Raw genomic sequence first — 19069 nt, 5'->3', positions numbered from 1 at the left:
CCGTATCCCCTCCGTGCGTCTGGTGACCGCTCTCGCGCCCCGCCTTCAGGTCGGGCAGCCCCCCGCCTGAAGCTTCTGGAGGCAAGGCCCCTGTGTCCCTCGGCATGCCCCATCCCGCGGCGGGGTGCGCGGCCCTCGGCCCTCGGAAGAAGCTGGGCGGCCCCGGGCGGCCCCGGGGCCGAGCGGCCGCGTCGGTGCAGCGGTTGTGAGCAAGATGCGGGAGCACGTGACCCTGGGACGCAGACCCTGATGCCGGTTCCCCGCCACCCGAGCGCTCCCTTCTCTGACACTTGGCCCCACGCAGATGCATCACAGGTGAGTGGGGAGTGGGGCTCCAGCGCCGGTGACTGACGTCTCTGGAAGCCATCTGGCAAGTGTCTGCGCTGGGTGTCTTTGTCTTGGTGCTGCTGGGAAGGCTACAGGTGTGGTTTGCAAGCCCCCAAGGGAACGGGAAATCCAGAAACTCGTATTAGGTTGCACGTACTCGCCTTCGTCCTAATTTACTCCGCATGTGAAAAGTTGTTCCCAATAGCCACACGTTTATTGTTGGCTCGTTGACACCTCTTTTCTGTCTTTCACTTATTCGGGCGGCTAATAAGAACACACTGGTTGCCAACGTGTGTTCTTAGCTCTTCGTCGGGCTTGCCCTTGAGTTTTGCTGTTAATTGTATGGCAGGGATGGTAGAGTGAGGAACCAAATTCCTAATTCTGCAGGCTTCATGCTGATTGTTTAAAGTACTTTAAGGTACCTGCCTGTACAATACCAAAAAAATCGTTGTATTTTGTTTTTTTCAGGGCCATTTCAAAGGCTATATGTTTAGAATGAGGGAGATAAAACACGAATTCATTGAAATTATTGAAACTTCATTGCAATTTGCAAAGTGACTACATTTCTTTCCCTGTTGCCCAGGCTGGAGTGTAGTTACCTGATCAGAACTCACTGTAGTCTCAAACTCCTGGACTCAGGGGATCCTGACCACAGGTGTATGCCATCATGGGAGGCTAATTTTTAAAATTTTTTCTAGAAACGGAGGTCTCCCTGTGTTGTCCAGGGTGGTCTCCAACTCCTGGCCTCAAGTGATCCTCCCGCTTCTGCCTCCCAAAGTGTTGGGATTACAGGCATGAACCACTGTGCCTGGCCAAAGTGGCTGCATTTCAATTAGTTTCTTACAAGTCATTCTAAGAGCAAGATGTGAAGTCAGTGACTGGCAGATGGTTTTCGAAACACACAAGTAAACCGTCAAAGTGTATAGGAAATGATTTTTACCACAAATGAGTCTGGAAGAAGAGAGAGCTTAGTATCTTGGTTCTTGCCTGTCTTCCAAGATTGCTTCTTAGAATCCCCTGTGAGAAAAGTATTTGGGGTAGATTCACTTGAGAAGGAGAAAGTCTTGTGAGGATCATATCGTACATTCCCGTCATCTGCTTTCTCTCTGTGGGTTACTAGTTACCTTTGGTTTATGACTGCTGAGGTCATCACATTTTAGTGACTCACAACAAAGCAGAAATCTGCTGAGCCTCTCGCGTTAAACCCTGGTTTGAACTGGTTTGAGAAGGCCTAGGACTCAACCTAGAAACACCATTTTGATTTTTATCTTGGCATTAGATACATAGATTAATATTCAGGAATTTTCAGAATTAGAGTTGAAGCTACAGACTTTTAGTTGTACTTTAAAAAAATTATTGTAACCAATTTGTTGTAGACTTTAGTGATTGTAGTGTTTTGGTAACTGTTGTAGCTCTAAAGAATTCTGGGAAAAGTCCATTTGAAACCAGTATTAGCCCAGAAACTTTCAAAATTAAGGTAGCTATGTTTTCTTTAGGCTACAGGATTTTTTGCACTCTTTTATGCCATAATGAAAGCCTATTACTAATGTGCTGTCCTTCATTAGGTGTACCTCATCTGCTCTGTGTTTTCTATCTTTCTGGTAAGGACAGTGAGTTTGCATTGCTCTATCCAGTCACAAAAAAAAAAAAAAATTTCATAGTGCCTGTTCTGTACAAGGTGCTGTATTAGGTTGGCCCTGTACGTTTCATTGACTTTTGAGAGCTTAGTTTGTGGAATACCTGGCCAGTGATAAGGGTGAAGCCTATGAATATAGAATAAGGCAGGAAACAGGACTATGGAATTTTAAATATATCTCACAATATAGACAGGTCCTCATGTACTAGAACTGGGTAAAAGACAAAATAGTTCTTTCATTGTAATTGTCTTTAAGAGCTTGGATTTCTTCAGTTAGATCTGAATTTAAATCCCAACTCTGCTTCTTACTAGTTATGTGATTCTGGGTTATATTTCTTAGCTTCTCTGAATCTTAGTTTCCTCATCTTTATAATGGGATTAAGAATAATACCTACCTCACAGTGGTTATGAGGATTAGGAGAGATAGTTACATGTAAATCACTTAACCCAGTGCCTACCTAGCACATGGTAAGGGGGGTAAAGTTTGGCTATTATTATTTTCAGGTTGATTGATAAATGGCATCGCCGTCTTTCAGAATTAAAAACCTGTTTCAGTTTGCTTTCACTTCTAAGGAATATGTAGCCTCATTTGATTCCTCTACCCTGCTTTACCCCTCCCAGATACATTGGCATGCAGAGAAGGCAGTATTACTGTGATACCCAGTGTAAGGAGACTGGAAATCGTTAGAGACCTTGGGGTAGCCTGCTGGCAAGCCTTTTACAACTATAATGTTTATAATATGGCAGACTCTAAATTCTGATATAGGAACTAATGCTTTTTTATAACCCCAATAATGTCTTGTTCAAATGAGTATTACTTTTATTTTATAATTTTTTTGAGTTGAAGTCTCACTCTGTCACCCAGACTGGAGCACAGTAGGCTGCTCCCGTCCACCACAGCCTTGACCTGCTGGGCTCCAGTGATCCTCCCGCCTCAGCCTTCCAAGTAGCTGGAACTATAGGTGCGCGCTACCACGCCTGGCTAATTTTTTTTGATTTATTGTAGAGATGAGGTCTCGCCAAGTTGCCTAGGCGGGTCTTGAACCCTTGGGCTCAGGCAATCCACTCACCTCAGCCTCCCAAAGTGCGGGATTATAGGCTGAGCCACCGAGCCCGGCTTACTTTTATTTTTAAGACATGTTTAATGGCAGTGCAAGATGGATTGCATAGCAAAGGTGATTCCTAAATTCCTCAGCCTGCTAAAAATGTTCTGTAGATTTAAGAAAGTTTGGTGCATGAAAAAACTTTTTGTCAAAAATTAGCCAGGCATGGTAGCATATACCTGTAGTTCCAGCTACTTGGAAGGCTGAGGTGGAAGGATCGCTGAAGCCCAGTAGGTCGACGCTGGGGTGGCTGTGAGTGTGCCTGCCACTGCACTCCAGCCTGGGCGATAGAGTGAGACTCCAACTCAAAAAAAAAAAAAACTTTTTGGCAATATTTTCCAAAATGATCCGTACTCCTTTACATAATTGCTGTGTGATTTGGGAGCATATGGCATGTCCTCTTTGAGCCATAGCTCACTCATTTACCTTACATTGCAGAATTGATGTGAGAATTTGAAGTAATTTTTTATAAGTTTACATAATGAACTTCCATATGTGAGAATATTAAGATTATTGATTATTTGTTAAGATAGCGATACAGAATGTTAATAAAATCTTCATTCACGAGGAAAATATGGTGTCTTTCACATCATTGATAATTTGAATCAGACCCATTGTCACTTCAACTCCTGGCAAGAATGATTAGCAAAAATTGTTTGAATAGGTTAAAACAAACTGACTAAAAAACCACTGGTTTGGGTTGGGTACAATTGCTCATACTTGTAGTCCCAGCACTTTGGGAGACCAAGGTAAGAGGATTGCTTGAGCCCAGGAGTTCGAGACCAGCCTAGGCAACATATCGAGACTTCGTCTCAACAAAAATTAAAAAATATATAAGCCAGGCCCCCCTGTAGTTCCAGCTACTGGGGATGCTGAGGCAGAGGGATCACCTGAGCCTAGGAGGTCAAGGCTGCAGTGACCCATGATCATGCTATTGCACTCCAGTCTGAGCAACAGAATGAGACCCCCAATCAGAACAAAACAAAACACTACTGGTTTGAAGTAGAAGTCCAATTGAAGAAAATAAATATTGTAAAAGGAAGAGGTTGGGTAACTTACAAAAACATACTGTCATTGCCAATGTGCCCTGAGGATCGCAAACTTTGCTTTAGATGGTGTGCATAGGGTTTGGAACAGGGCAGTTCTTGAGTTCAATCTTGTTTCTGCTATGTGAAATTGACTTCAGTTTGTTGATGTCTCTGAATCCCAGTGTCCTTATCTATGGAAAAGAGCATGGCACTAGCTATCTCAGGTATTTGCTAGCATAAAAATGCAGTAATAGTTGGCCACCTCCCATTTCCCCATCCCCACTGTTTCAGGTTCTTCAGTGTCTTAACACAAAGTCACTAAGGTAATTTCTTGCATAGCTAAATGTGTATGCTGTTTTCTAGGATGAATGAAATGAACCTGAGCCCAGTGGGGATGGAGCAGCTGACTTCATCCTCTGTGAGCAATGCCTTGCCAGTCTCAGGAAGCCACCTGGGCTTGGCTGCATCACCCACTCACAGTGCCATCCCTGCCCCAGGTGAGTGGTCAGAGAGAACCCTGCATTTCAAAGCTTGACTGCATTATCACTTCTAAATGGAGCCTAGAGGAGATTGGAGTCCCTTTAAGGGTGGAAGGGGTAAGCCGAGCAGGCCTAAATGGCGGTTCCACACGTAGATAATGGAAGAAACCGTTTTTGTAGAGTGCTGGAGTTCTGGTGGATAGAAGGAGTTTTTTCTGATAGTCCTCTTGGGTTCATAACGTTTTGTCCAGTGCTGTGATTAACTTGGAATTTTATTAGGGTTACTAATAAGGTCTGGTTCACACCTAGCACCCTGTCCCTGGGTTAATGGAAGAGAATTAGTAAAAGTTACTCTAACTATTCCCAGAAGGCATGGGGAGGTTGGCTTATTTTCTACCAGGTTTGAAAATGAATGGCAACACCTGCAAATGCACCAGGCTTAGAATTATGGGGAAAGAGGTGTGGTGTCAGAGAGGGAGCTGCTGTGTGGAAATCTCCATGAGCCTCCAGACTCAGCAGAATCGTATTGGAATAACTCATTCTTCCCCATTGCTGTAGTTTCAAAATCTTTTTTTCTGCCTAGTTTCATTTTCTTTTTCTGTTGAAATGGAAAAGAAATGAGTAAGCTATTGACTCCTACAGTGGTAAACTGTTGATTCCTTTTTTTTTTTTGAGTTGGAGTCTCACTCTGTCGCCCAGACTGGAGTGCAGTGGCCGCTCTCGGCCACCGCAGCCTCGACCTGCTGGGTTCTGGCGATCCTTCCGCCTCAGCCCCCCGAGTAGCTGGAACTACAGACACATGCTACCATGCCCGGCTAATTTTTGACTTATTGTAGAGATGAGGTCTCGCCAAGTTGCCCAGATGGGTCTCGAACCCGCAGGCTCAGGCAATCCACTCACCTCAGCCTCCCAAAGGCGCGGGATTACAGGCTGAGCCACCAAGCCCGGCTAACCTGTTGATTCTTAAGGATCTGTGACAGTGTGATATATTGGACTTTATCAAAATAGGAGTTAATGTTTAGGAGTATTTTTAATAAATGTATAAGTTTAAATAGTTCTCTGTAGAGAATTACCTGCTTAATTAGTAAAATAAAGCAGTTAAATAAGATTCATTTAAACTAGGGTTTCTTCACATTCCTTTGTGTTCACAAAAGAAACTTTTTAAAAAAAACAGTTAGTTGTTAACCCATTTGATTGTCTCTTAGGCATTCCTTTTCATGGACACTCTTGTTTAGGAGGAAAGCCTGTTAATTATTGCCTCTGGCAAAAATATGCAAATCAGCACTATCCAAGATGATGAGTTTTCATTATGGTACATAGGCACTTGTAAGAGTCACCTTAACACCTTGCAAATAGATATAATCCAAGGTAGATAGAATCTGAGGTTTAGATTTTTTTGTTAATCATGAATTACAGCATGTATACAAAAGGCTATATGAAAGCTTATAGGCTTTATATAGGCTAGGCATGGTGGCTTTCTCCTATAATCCCAGCACTTTGGGAGGCTAAGGCTGGAGGATTGCTTGAGCCCAGGAATTCGAGACCAACTTAGGCAATATAGCGAGACCTCGTCTCTACAGAAAAAAAAAATTTAAAATTAGCCAAGTATGGTGGTGTATGCTTGTATTCTCAGCTACTTGGGAGATTAAGGTTGAAGGATCCCTCAGTCCAGGAGGTAAGACTGCAGTGAGCAGTGATCACACCACTGCACTCCCCTGCAATGTCTTGAGCAACAAAGTGAGATTCTAACTAAAAAAAAGTATATATGTACAGTTTTACATCTAACTTTAAATTAGATTATTTTCCAAGTAGAAGTGAAATATTCTCATATAAAATGGAAAATAGAAATTATAAAATTTAAAAATGTAAAAAAGAAGGCATAATGTCAATATCACCACTCAGGGCTCCCTCCTGTGAACATTTTGTTATATTGTCTTTTTTTTTCTGTATATAATTTGTTTTCTTAAATTGTATTTAAACTAGGCTTTTTTTTTGAGTTGGAGTCTCACTCTGTCGCCCAGACTGGAGTGCAGTGACCGCTCCCAGCCACTGCAACCTCGACCTGCTGGGCTCCGGTGATCCTTCCGCCTCAGCTTTCCGAGTAGCCGGGATTACAGGCATGCGATACCACGCCCGGCTGATTTTTTTATTTATTGTAGAGATGAGGTCTCTCCCAAGTTGTCCAGGCGGGTCTCGAACCCGTGGGCTCAGGCAATCCACTCACCTCAGCCTCCCACAACGCAGGATTACAGGCTGAGTCACTGAGTCTGGCTTAAACGAGGCTTTTTATTGCAAATTAAATGTTTTGGTTTTTAAGAGCAGTACAGACAACTGGAGGATCAACTCGGCAGTTTAAAACTAACTTTGGGACTCGAAGTACTTTATTTAGTGCTAGTTGTGAATGTTTGTTCATCATTATGTATCTAGGATAAAAAGGACTACTAAGTGAGATTTTTGCCCATATGCAAAAAGCTTTCTAAGAGTTTAGCCAGTGGTAATAGAGATTTAATAAGTACTTGCTTTCTTTTAATTGAGATAAAATTTTTTTTGCAGGCTTGCCAGTGGCAATTCCAAACCTGGGTCCCTCCCTGAGCTCTCTGCCTTCTGCTTTGTCTCTGATGCTTCCAATGGGTATTGGAGATCGAGGGGTGATGTGTGGATTACCTGAAAGAAACTACACCCTTCCTCCCCCACCTTACCCTCACCTAGAGAGCAGTTACTTCAGAACCATTCTACCTGGTAAGTTTATCATTATTTGGGATGTTAGGAAAAAAGGAATAGAGCCAGCTTTTGATGTCGGTTCTTCAAGATTTGAATAACACTTTTTTCTTTTTGTCACTATTAGGCATTAATCTCTAGATAGGAAAAAAACAATCTTTTTTTAAAAAATCTTTGTTTATATTTACATACTTTGCCTCTTAGAATGTTCATGTAACACATTTTTTTTTTAAATTTGGAGTCTCATTCTGTCACCCAGGCTGGAGTGCAGTGGCACACTCACGGCCACCCCAGCATCTACTTGCTGGGCTCCAGCAGTCCCTTCCACCTCAGCCTTCCAAGTAGCTGGAACTACAGACAGGCGCCACCACGCCTGGCTATTTTTTATTTTATCGTAGAGACCAAGTTGCCCAGGCTGGCCTCAAACCCACGGGCTCAGGCAATCCACTCACCTCGGCCTCCCAAAGTGCTGGGATTACAGGCTGAGCCACCAAACCCGGCCTATATAACACATTATTAATATAGCAGTTTGACTAAGTTAAATTTCTTAATTTCACATAAATAATTTTTCTCCTCCAGCATTTTCTTTGTTCAGTATTAATAATTCTGCAAGTACAATTTCTACCAACCACCACAGTGTCATTGTTTTTTTAAGTTTATTGAGTTTTTATTTGTTACGGAAGTATTATAATTCATTTAATAAAATTTAGCAAATAAGAAGGGAAGAGAACCACTTAGCCCCATCATCCATCTTTTTGGTGTACTTCCCCTCTTTTATTGTGGTGTATAGGTTTTTACTGTTTTTCATTATTGAGGCCGTACTTTTTTCTTTTTTTTAAGCGACGAGGTCTGGCTATGTTGTTCAGGCTGAACTTGCACTCTTGGGCTCAAACAGTCCTCCCACTTGGGCTTCCCAAGTAGCTGGGACTATAGGTGTGTGCCACTGCACCCTGCTTAAGACCATAAGACCATACTTTCTACACAATTGCTTGTCTTTACTTTTTTCACTTAATAATTTTCTCTGTTTTTGCATAGTTATTTTTCTTTGCTGATACATGGCTTTTATAATTATCCTTTTTAATGAATCCTTTGCATTCTACTGAAGATATTTGATGGTTTATTAATCTTTATTGTCGGACAGCTTTGCTTTTCCAGTTTTTTTTATTACAGTTTTAACTAATGCTCTTATGAATGTCTTTGTGTATAATTACAAAATGCATTAGAGAAGATTATCATAAGTGGAATTTCTTACGCAAGAGAGTATGAACATTTTTGAGGTTCTTAATGTATGTACTTTGAAAGAAATTTTAGTAATTTATATTTCCATGGTGAGTGCAGCAAGTACCATTTCACCACATTCTCCCAAACATGAGTGTTAAGGTTTTTTTAGTTTAATAAAGCAGGTACAATTGTCACTTGTTTTGAATCGTTTAATGTGTTATGATAGTTTCATAAGTTAAAGCTTAATAATATTTAACTGTGTTTTGGACAGCCCCTTCGGGTCTCCTCCCACTGTGGGAACTTTTCTATCTTCTCAATAAATCCTACTTTAAAATATATATATATATTTAGCTATGTTTTATTTTATATTGAGTGTCAGCTTTTAAATCATTTCACTTTTTAATAATTAGTAAAGTAAACTTTGACTACTTAAGACTTAGGAATTATAACTATGTATATACTGAATTAAAGCAGAGTTTATTTTTATTTTTATTTTTATTTTTTTTTTGAGTTGGAGTCTCACTCTGTCGCCCAGACTGGAGTGCAGTGGCCGCCCCCGGCCACCACCGCCTCGTCCTACTGGGCTCCAGCGATCCTTTCACCTCAGCCTTCCAAGTAGCTGGAACTACAGGCGTGTGCTACCACACCTAGCTAATTTTTTGATTTATTGTAGAGATGAGGGCTCACCAAGTTGCCCAGGTGGGTCTCGAACCCATGGGCTCAGGCTATCTATTTCCCTCAGCCTCCCAAGGCGCGGGATTGCAGGTTGAGCCACCGAGCCCAGCTTAAAGCAGAGTTTAAATGAATCATTTCTAGTCAGCTTCAAAGGAATATAGTTAACTTTTTAGAATTTCTTAATTTTACAGGAAAAACCTCAATTATGGTATATGTATGTTGCTGTATATAAAGTATACATATTGATTAAAGAAGTAGATTGTTTTATCTGTTATTTTGCAAGGAAAATAGCTTCAAATACTTAGAATTCTTTGTATTTGACAATGTACTAAAAAGTTGCTGATATCTGATCTTTTTCTTTTCTCAGGCATTTTATCTTATTTAGCTGACAGGCCACCTCCTCAGTACATCCACCCTAACTCTATAAATGTTGATGGAAATACAGCATTATCTATTGCCAATAACCCTTCAGCACTAGATCCCTATCAGTCCAATGGAAATGTTGGGTTAGAAACAGGCATTGTTTCACTAGACTCTCGCTCTGTGAATGCACATGGTGCCCAAAGTCTTCATCCCAGTGATGGCCATGAGGTGGCCTTGGACACAACAATCACTATGGAGAATGTTTCTAGGGTTACCAGCCCAATCTCTACAGATGGAATGGCAGAGGAGCTTACAATGGATGGCGTTGCAGGCGAGCATTCCCAAATCCCCAACGGCTCCAGAAGTCATGAATCTCTGTCTGTGGATTCTGTGAGCAACAACTTGGCAGCAGACACTGTAGGACATGGTGGTGTGATACCCATTCATGGGAACGGCCTGGAGCTTCCTGTGGTCATGGAGACAGACCACATTGCAAGTCGGGTTAACGGGATGTCTGACAGTGCTCTCAGTGACTCCATCCACACTGTGGCCATGAGCACCAACTCCGTAAGCGTGGCACTTTCTACCTCACACAGTCTTGCCTCCCTAGAATCTGTTTCCCTCCATGAAGTTGGCCTCAGCCTAGAACCTGTGGCTGTCTCCTCCATCACCCAGGAGGTTGCTATGGGAACAGGTCATGTAGATGTATCTTCAGACAGCCTTTCTTTTGTACCACCTTCACTGCAAATGGAAGACTCCAATTCCAACAAGGAAAACATGGCAACCTTGTTTACAATTTGTGAGTGTGCTTAGTCTTTCTCTTTTGGAAATATTGATAAAATGGGCCATAATCCCTAACAAGTCACATGGTTTGGCATTGATTAAGGGAGTAGAGAAACTAGACTTTGGAATTTTTCTTTGCCTTTGTCCTTTATATTAATTGTAGTACCTTTTCTTCAAGTAAGCCAAGTGACATAAAAACATTTAGTTGTTTCTTATATTATCTTCCTGAAGAAATGAAATGTAACAACATTTTTGTATTTTACAGATAAGCTAAGGATTATGGGCACACACTAGGTGCGATGGTGTGTACCTGTAGTCTCAGCTACTTAGGCTGAGACAGGAGGATTGCTTGAGCCCAAGAGTTCAGGGCTAGAGTGCACAGTGGTCATACCTGTGAATAGCCACTGCAGTCCTGCTTGGGCAACATAGGAAGACTCTTGTCTCTTAAAAAAAAAAAAGTAAAATATGGAAGGATCACCTGAGCCCAGCAGGTTGAGGCTGTGGTAAGCCATGATTGTGCTGTGCCACTGCACTCTAGCCTGGGTGACAGAGTGAGACTCTAACTCAAAAAAAAAAGTAAAATAAGCCAGGTTCAGTGGCTCAGCCTGTAATCCCGCACCTTGGGAGGCTGAGGTGAGTGGATTGTCTGAACCCACGGGTTCGAGACCCGCCTGGGCAACTTGGTGAGACCTCATTTCTACAATAAATAAAAAAATCAGCCGGGTGTGGTAGCGCGCGGCTGTAGTTCCGGCTACTTGGAAGGCTGAGGTGGAAGGATCGCCGGAGCCCAGCAGGTTGAGGCTGCGGTGGCCGGGAGTGTGCCACTGCACTCCAGTCTGGGCGACAGAGTGAAACTCCAACTCAAAAAAAAAAGTAAAATAAAAGATAAACTCGGCACAGTAAAAAACCCAGTTTTACAAATAGAAAGTTATAAGAGTAAACTTCAGTAAAGCTATTCTTTGTAAAATGCCTTGTCCTTTTCCAACTAGGTCTAAAAATAAGATTATTATATCACTTTTATAACCCACAGAAAAATGTATGTGAATATAAATTCATTTTTTTTCCTTTTCTCAGAATGTATATAAATTTCCGTAGTTAAACATGTAACATTTTTTCTTGTTGGGCAGTAACAAAAAGGAATATAAAAACAGTTGATTTTTGGTGTCATTACATGCTTCTTTCATGCAGGACACATGTTGAGTGCTTGCTATATGCAAGCAACTTTGCTAGACGCTAGCAATAGAATGGTCTATCAAGAGACAGTGCATATACATACCTATAATGAGCTTATAGTCTGACAGCAAGTATAGTCAAGTAAACAGGCTATCTCAGGATGGGGTTAGGTGCATGGTACTAAAGTAGCTTTAAGGAAAACATCTAACTAGGCCATGGAAGGGTCCGGGAAGACTTAGGAAAAATAAAATACATATTAGCATAAACCTAAAAGGCAAGAATGATGTAGGCAACTCCTGGCAGGAACATAGGACTTGGCACCTGCAAGTGATTAGAACTAAAAGAATCATGAGTGGCCCATGCTTTTGTTTCCCTAAGCTTTGGCTCCCTCCCTTGCCTTGGGGAGGTGAATCTACTTTTTTTCCACTCTATAATCTATTTTTTAAATAAACTGTGTTTTCCAGTCTAAAAAAAAAAAATAATCATGAGTGGTTTAGAATTGCTGAAGCATAAAGTGGGGGCGAAGGAGGAGTCACATGGTAAGAGAGAAGTAGGGGCCAAAACACTGTCTTCTAAGACCAACTGGGCTTTAAGGAATGAAGGGTGGGGTGGGGTTCTGCTACAACATGAGGATAAATTTGTTAGAGACAAGTAGATCTGGAAGATGATTACCATAATTTAAGTGAATAGTGATGATTTTCCAACCTAGAGTAGATATCATTAGGATGAGGAAAATTGTAGAATATATCTAGAAAACTCAGTTGAGCTAATTGGATGTAGTTGGGGGAAGAAAGAATTAAGGAGAAAACCCTGGTTTCTAGTGGTCAGAAACTAGGGAGATAGGATAATGAAAGGTGGAGGGAGATTAGGGTTTTCTTTGGAGTGATGGTGAGTCCAGTTTTAGACATGTTGATTTCATTGTGTATAAGATGCACAATAGAGATGTCTAATGAAAAGTTGAGTGTGGAGCTCAGAAAGAGTCTTTCTGTCTGGAATACTTGGGGATCATCATTATTAGCATGCTGACCATGGCTGTAGAAGTGGAATGAAATCATCTAGTAAGAGTGTGTTATGAAGAAAGGGCTAGGGATACCAAGATATAGCGCACAGGAAGAGCTTCCAAATAGACTGAACAGGAAGGCCAAAATAGAAGAACCACAGGACAGTGTGGTGCTACAGAAAAGCCTGGCAGTGGAGAGACCCATGTTAGCCTTATAAAGTCTCAAATGTAGAATTTTTAAGTATTTTAATCATACTGGGCTTGGTGGCTCAGCCTGTAATCCCAGCACTTTGGGAGGCCGAGGCGAGTGAATTTCCTGAGCCCGCGGGTTCAAGACCAGCCTGGGCAACTTGGCGAGACCTCGTATCTACAATAAATTTTTTAAAATTAGCCGGGCGTGGTAGCGTACGTCTGTAGTTCTGGCTACTTGGAAGGTTGAGGCAGAAGGATTGCCAGAGCCCAGCAGGTCAACACTGGAGTGGCTGTGAGTGTGCCACTGCACTCCAGCCTGGGTAATGGAGTGAGACTCCAACTCAAAATATATATATATATTTTAATCCAAGAATGTAATTAATATAAGCAACATTAATTTATCAGAAGACAAGAGGAGGCCTAAATAAGCCCAGAGTCTTTGCTAAGTGGACAAGCAAGAAAGCCTAAATAAGCGCAGAGTTTTTCCTAAGTAGGCGAGCAAAACCTCTTCTAAGTGTTTTTAAATGAAATATGATTTATATATATTTTGAAGTGTACAGTTATATAGATTTTGAAGTGTACAGTTTAGTGGGTTTTAGTATATTCACAGGATTGTACAACCATTGCCACTAATTCCAATTCATTTTAATCACCCTATAAAGAAACCTCATACTCCTTAGCAGTCACTCTCCATTCTCTTCTACCCCCCTTCCATTCGTAGGCAGCCACGAATCTGCCTTCTGTCTCTGTTGATTTGCCTATTCTGGATTGTTCATATAAATGGAATCATACGGTATGTGCCCTTATGTGTCTCTGTGTCTCACTTTTTTCCCTTAGCATAATATTATTATGGGTCATCATGTTATAGTATGTATCAGTACTTTAGTAGCTGAATAATCTAATACAGATATACCACTTTTTAAATCCATTTATCAGTTGATGGACTTCAGAATTGTTTCCACTTTTTGGCTGTCATGAATAATGCTGCTGTGAACCCTCATGGGCACATTTTTATATGACTGTGTATTTTTGGATATATACTTAGGAGGAGAATTATGCTATGTTTAACTTTTTGAAGGACTGCCAGACTGTCTTCCCAAGTGACTGTGCCATTTTATAATCCTAGCAACAGTGTATGAGGGTTCCAGTTTTTCCACATATTTGCCAATACTTAATTTATTTCTGGGCCATAGCCTTGCTAGACTCTGGTATGGCCATGTGCTCTTTGAGCTATGGCTGTCGCCATGCTTCCTGGCTTTGGCCCCCTCCCCCACCGTGGAGAGGTGAATCTTCTCTCTCCCTTCTCTTTCTCTCTCTAATTTACTTTTAAATAAACTATATTTTTTAATCTAAAAAAATTTTAAAATTAAAGTCATCCTAGTGGTATGGAATGACATCTCGTGGTTTTGTTTTGTTGTTTGTGTTGAGAGACATGGTTCAGTCTATTTGGAAGCTCTTCCTCTGCTGCTGTATCTTAATATCCCTAGCCCGCTATTCATTCCACACTCTTTACTATTTCATCACAATTCCATAGCCCGATTAGCATTTCAATGTTGGTGATCTCTAAGTATTTCCAGACAAAACGGTTATTTCTAAGCTCCACACTCAACTCAGTGTTTCCCATGCTGGACTTGAACACCTGTCTCAGCCTCCTGGGTAGTGTGTACCACCACACTCGATTTCATTTAGTTTTGGTTTGCATTTTTCTAATGACTAGTGGTATTAAATATCTTTTCTGTACTTATAAGCCATTTATAATCTTCTTTGGAGAAACTTCTAAGCATTTCTTGCAGTATGAAATCTGAATTTCCTTTGTTTGGAAGTGATTCCCTTAAGAGCGCTGGAGAGTCAGTTCTCATTATATGTAGAGGATCTCTAATCTGATAATTCAAATTTTTAATCAAGTAGTTGAATAAGTAATATATTATTACTGTTTTGCAAAAATATGAAAAATTATCAATATTTTATGCTACTTAAATAGAAATTTTTAGTGCACTTCTTAAGAAAATAAGACAGCTAGATGGTTATGGTTTGAAGGTTTATATATTCCAACTATTTTGTGGAAGAATTTGGAAAATTTGAACTCAATCATTGACTGATGGTATCATAAATACTTTTCCTTAGCAGAGAGAAAGAAAAGTATAAAGAACAGAACAAAAGATTTATGGAGATGGACACTCATAATCTTGTAAAAGTGAAGTTGTAAAAATAGAGAATGTGACAATAAGAAATGAAGAATTTTTAAGCAAATAATGCCTGCAAAATATGATTCTACCTGCCCCCTCACTGCAGACTCAAACTCCTAGGCTCAAGTGATCCTCCTGCCTCAGCCTCCCATTTAGCTGGGATTACAGCCACGCATCACTACACCCAGCTAATTTTTTATTTTTTGGAGAGATGAGGGTCTCACTGTGTTGTCCAGGCTTGTCCTTCCTGCCCTTTAAAAGTACAGGTTGCAAATTTTTTTGTCTTAAGCATGAGTCATCAAAACTTGGTTGACCCGGTTTGTTTGTAGTGAAGCAAAAGCTTACAATGATAAAGCTAGCTCTGACCCCGTTGTCCCTTAATAGTGTCTATGCTTTAACTTTGCATGACTAATAGCATTGCAAGGCAGTCTGCTTTTACAATTCAGAATTAGAACCTTTTGGACTTTAAGACATCTTGTCTAAATATGTTACTTATCATCTTAATGTGAGGGATAATGTGCCTTATTGTTGAAATAATATAGTGTTACTTATTGATCAGTGTTTCTCTTCAGCATTGGATTTTATCCTGTTGGATCAAACGAAAAAAACAGATCTTATTGGAGTCTGAAGAGTGGTTTAAGAGTGGGTATATGTTTTAGTGTAAGGTAGGGATTCTTTGATAGAATATTTCTACTAGAACCTTGCTTCTTGCCAGATGCATTTTAGTAATTAGATTTAAACAAAAAAATTAAGTAGTAATTTAGCCTGCTTGAACTAAACCCCTTTGTGTTGCTCAAATTCGCCTTCTGCAGGGTGCACTCTCTGTGACCGAGCCTATCCCTCAGACTGCCCAGATCATGGACCAGTGACTTTTGTTCCTGACACTCCAATAGAGAGCAGAGCAAGGCTTTCTCTCCCAAAGCAGCTTGTTCTCCGGCAGTCAATTGTGGGAGCAGAAATTGGTAACAACCTTGAAACATAAAACCCCATCAAATCTCTTCTTCTTTTGTAGGGTAGGGTAGAGTGGTAAAAGTGGGTGTGCATATTTAATGACTATTGGGTTGAGCCAAAAGTCAATTTATGGCTTAAGATTTATGCTTTTAGAGAATATTTGTCTTAACCACTGATAATAGCAATAAATCAAGTTGAAAACTTTATTGGGAAACCTCTCCTTCCTTAGAATAAGGATTGAATTGAGTAAGGAACCCTGGCCTGAGTCTTTAAAGACTGACTTTTAGTCTCAGCTGTCCCGTCCACTAACATTATCCTAACACCACGTTTCTTGAAACTTAGTTTCTTTTATGGGAACATGGGAAATTTACCACTGATAACTTCATGGCACAAAGGATATTTAGATCAAATGTTTGTAAATTTTCTAATACTTCTTAAGACAAAGGAATAAGGAATGTACACTGTTAGAATGTTGAATTTGGCATGGCTCTGAGTTACTATGCCATTTTTTTGAAAATATGAAGTCAGGTTCATTATTCCTTTAGCTGCAGCTTGGGCATGAGTCATTCAAAAGTACCAAACAGCCTAGATAATACAGAGCAGTGCTTTAAGCATGAAATATTTTAGAAATTTGATTTATAGTAATTGCTTTATATTTTTACAGTAGAATAGTGTTTTCTGTTCTTTTTAATGTATTAACTCTGAAATAATATATTTGGAGAGACATGGTCAGGTTCCTTGTACATAAAACCAGATTCAGGAATTTCTGATATTGTTTATTACTCAGCATTTTTTTGAGCCCCATTCCATCTGTTTATTACATTTTATATGTTTACAGGCTAGTACCCACATGCTTAGTAAACTCTTAGGAGTGCTAGCATATGAGTTCTTAGGTTCACTGAAAATAAGATTCTTTGCATAGGTTAAGCACCTCTCTCATCTGTATCCTATAGTCCTTTAAATCATTGATTGCATAGTTCTTGTCCTTCCATTGATAGGTGTATGGACTGGAGAAACTATTCCCGTGCGGACTTGCTTTGGGCCTCTAATTGGCCAGCAGAGTCACTCTATGGAAGTAGCAGAATGGACAGACAAGGCAGTTAACCATATCTGGAAGGTCAGTGCTGATGAAACTTTTCTGTGACTTTTGGCTGTTTTTATTATGAGGTGGTAGGTTAAAAGCGATAATAAAGTCAAAATCAGCCAGGATTGATACAGTACCATTCACCTGTCCATCATTTATTTAATATTATATCCTTTCTATTATTCTTGCCAGCCAAGTTGTAATATATAACAAAGCACTAGCTATTGAAAATAGAGGACAAACCGTTTTAGTGTCCATTTTGTGAGATAATCCAATGGTTTTTAACAATTTTATGTGTTTTAGTCACTTGAGGCAACTGAGCCATAGACTTTGTTTATATGATGACAGTCTTATTTTGTAGTCAACTAAAACATTTCTCAAATATTTGCCTTGGAAAACAATTCTAGAATTACAAGCTGAGGTCAGGCATGGTGGCTCATAGTTGAAACCCCTGCACTTTGGAAGGCCAAGAGGAGGATCACTTGAGCCCAGGAGTTCAAGGCCAGCCTGGACAACATAGCAAGACCCCATCACTATAGAAAGACAAAACTAGCCAGGCATTATGGCATGCACCCTGTAATCCTAGCTACTTGGGAAACTGAGGCAGGAGGGTTCCTTGAGCATTGTATTCCAGCCTGGGTGATAGAGTGAGACCCCCATCTCTGACCAAAAAAAGGAAGGAACTAAGATTATTTTTCCAATGTGAGGGGCCAGAAATGTAATGTTTTGACATAAACAGCTATTCCTGTAATGTGTTTATGTAGAATCTTTCAGTCAATGAATTGGAAATGATGCCTGCAAAATTGAAATGAGGGGAAAATGGGTCTTGTGATAATTGGAGAGGTAAGGTATTACTATCACTGGGTACTTTAATTTTGGTATCTAAAATAGAACACAAGAATGCTGGGTCCAACTGGAAAAGTAATGAGAAGGGATGGTCCTCTGTCCCAGTGGGCATTCAGTCATTCACTTCCTACTGTGTGGTAGGTAATGAGAACAGGTAGACAAGTAGACTGGTTTTTGGTGTTTTCTAGACAAAAGACTGGTTTTTAGTGTTTTCTAGAAAAAAGGCTGATAATCAAGAATGAAGCCATTCCCTTTTCCAAGCACCAACTGTAGGTCTCTGATAGTCTTTACTGTATTGCTGGAAATAAGAGAACTGGTGAAATGACAAGCATGTTGGAGAAGGCAGTCATATAGTTTCACACTAACCAGAAAAGCTGGGACCTACTACAAATGAGCAAATGAGATCATTGCTGGCCTAAGTTTAGAGTAGTACTTTATCACTTGTCAGTTCATAGGACATGTATGTTTGGTTTTCTGTTGGCAGATATACCACAATGGTGTCCTCGAATTCTGTATCATTACAGCTGACGAAAATGAATGTAATTGGATGATGTTTGTGCGCAAAGCCAGGTAAGAGTAGTCTTGGATGACAGAAATAGTTACCATGATGACAGAAATATGTTTTTTAGTAGGAAGCTTTGCATAAAATAGGGAAGGGTCTGAGAATCCAAATCATACCAGTACCTGGACATACTTAAAGCTTAAGGCTTTTCAACTCTTCATTCTGGTAGTGGTTGACTAATGATGATTATAAATCCAAACATATGATACTGTCCTTTTTTATAACAGCTTATTCAGCTCACCAGTGCAATAAGGAACAGTATAGTCACCACTGAATTTGCAAATGGGTGCCTTTTCTTTATATTGGCTGTTAATCAACCCTTCAGACTGTTATTGAAGTTAATTCTTATTCCTCTAGTTCTGTGTCTCTGTCATAGTCAGGGTCTCACTCTGTTGCTCAGGCTGAAGTGCAGTGGCATGATCATGACTCACTGCATCCTTGACCTCCTGAGCTCAAGTGGTCCTCCTGCCTCAGCCTCTCGAGTCGCTGGGACTACAGGTGCACACCACCACACCTGGCTAATTTTTAATTTTTTTGTAGAGACAGGGTCTTGCTATGGTGCCTAGGCTGGTCTTGAGCTCCCGAGGTCAAGCAGTCTTCCTGCCTTGGACTCCCCAAGTGGTGAGATCATAGGTGTAAGCGCCTGTCCCCAGCCCATACTGCTTTTTTTTTTTTTTTTTAAATACATCATTTTATTTACTCTTTTTCCTTCCATTGAAGTAAGAATTCTGTTTCTCTACAA

General features: G+C 40.5%; 1 protein-coding gene across 1 annotated transcript in view; it reads left to right on the top strand.

Annotated features, from left to right (window-relative positions):
- The first annotated feature begins 46 nt into the window (after positions 1-46).
- PRDM4 (PR/SET domain 4) overlaps positions 47-19069 on the top strand; it is a 28032-nt gene continuing 9009 nt past the window's right edge. Inside the window, exons 1-7 of the mRNA XM_008055439.2 lie at positions 47-315; positions 4458-4591; positions 7127-7312; positions 9555-10349; positions 15697-15846; positions 16834-16952; positions 18250-18335. Of these exons, the coding sequence (XP_008053630.1) occupies positions 305-315; positions 4458-4591; positions 7127-7312; positions 9555-10349; positions 15697-15846; positions 16834-16952; positions 18250-18335 (1481 nt within the window). The 5' untranslated portion in view covers positions 47-304. The remainder of the gene's footprint in view (positions 316-4457; positions 4592-7126; positions 7313-9554; positions 10350-15696; positions 15847-16833; positions 16953-18249; positions 18336-19069) is intronic.

This window comes from Carlito syrichta, unplaced genomic scaffold (assembly GCF_000164805.1).
Source record: "Carlito syrichta isolate Samal-C Ts95f unplaced genomic scaffold, Tarsius_syrichta-2.0.1 Scaffold301854, whole genome shotgun sequence".
Lineage (NCBI taxonomy): Eukaryota > Metazoa > Chordata > Mammalia > Primates > Tarsiidae > Carlito > Carlito syrichta.
This window is presented reverse-complemented; position numbering and strand designations above follow the sequence as displayed.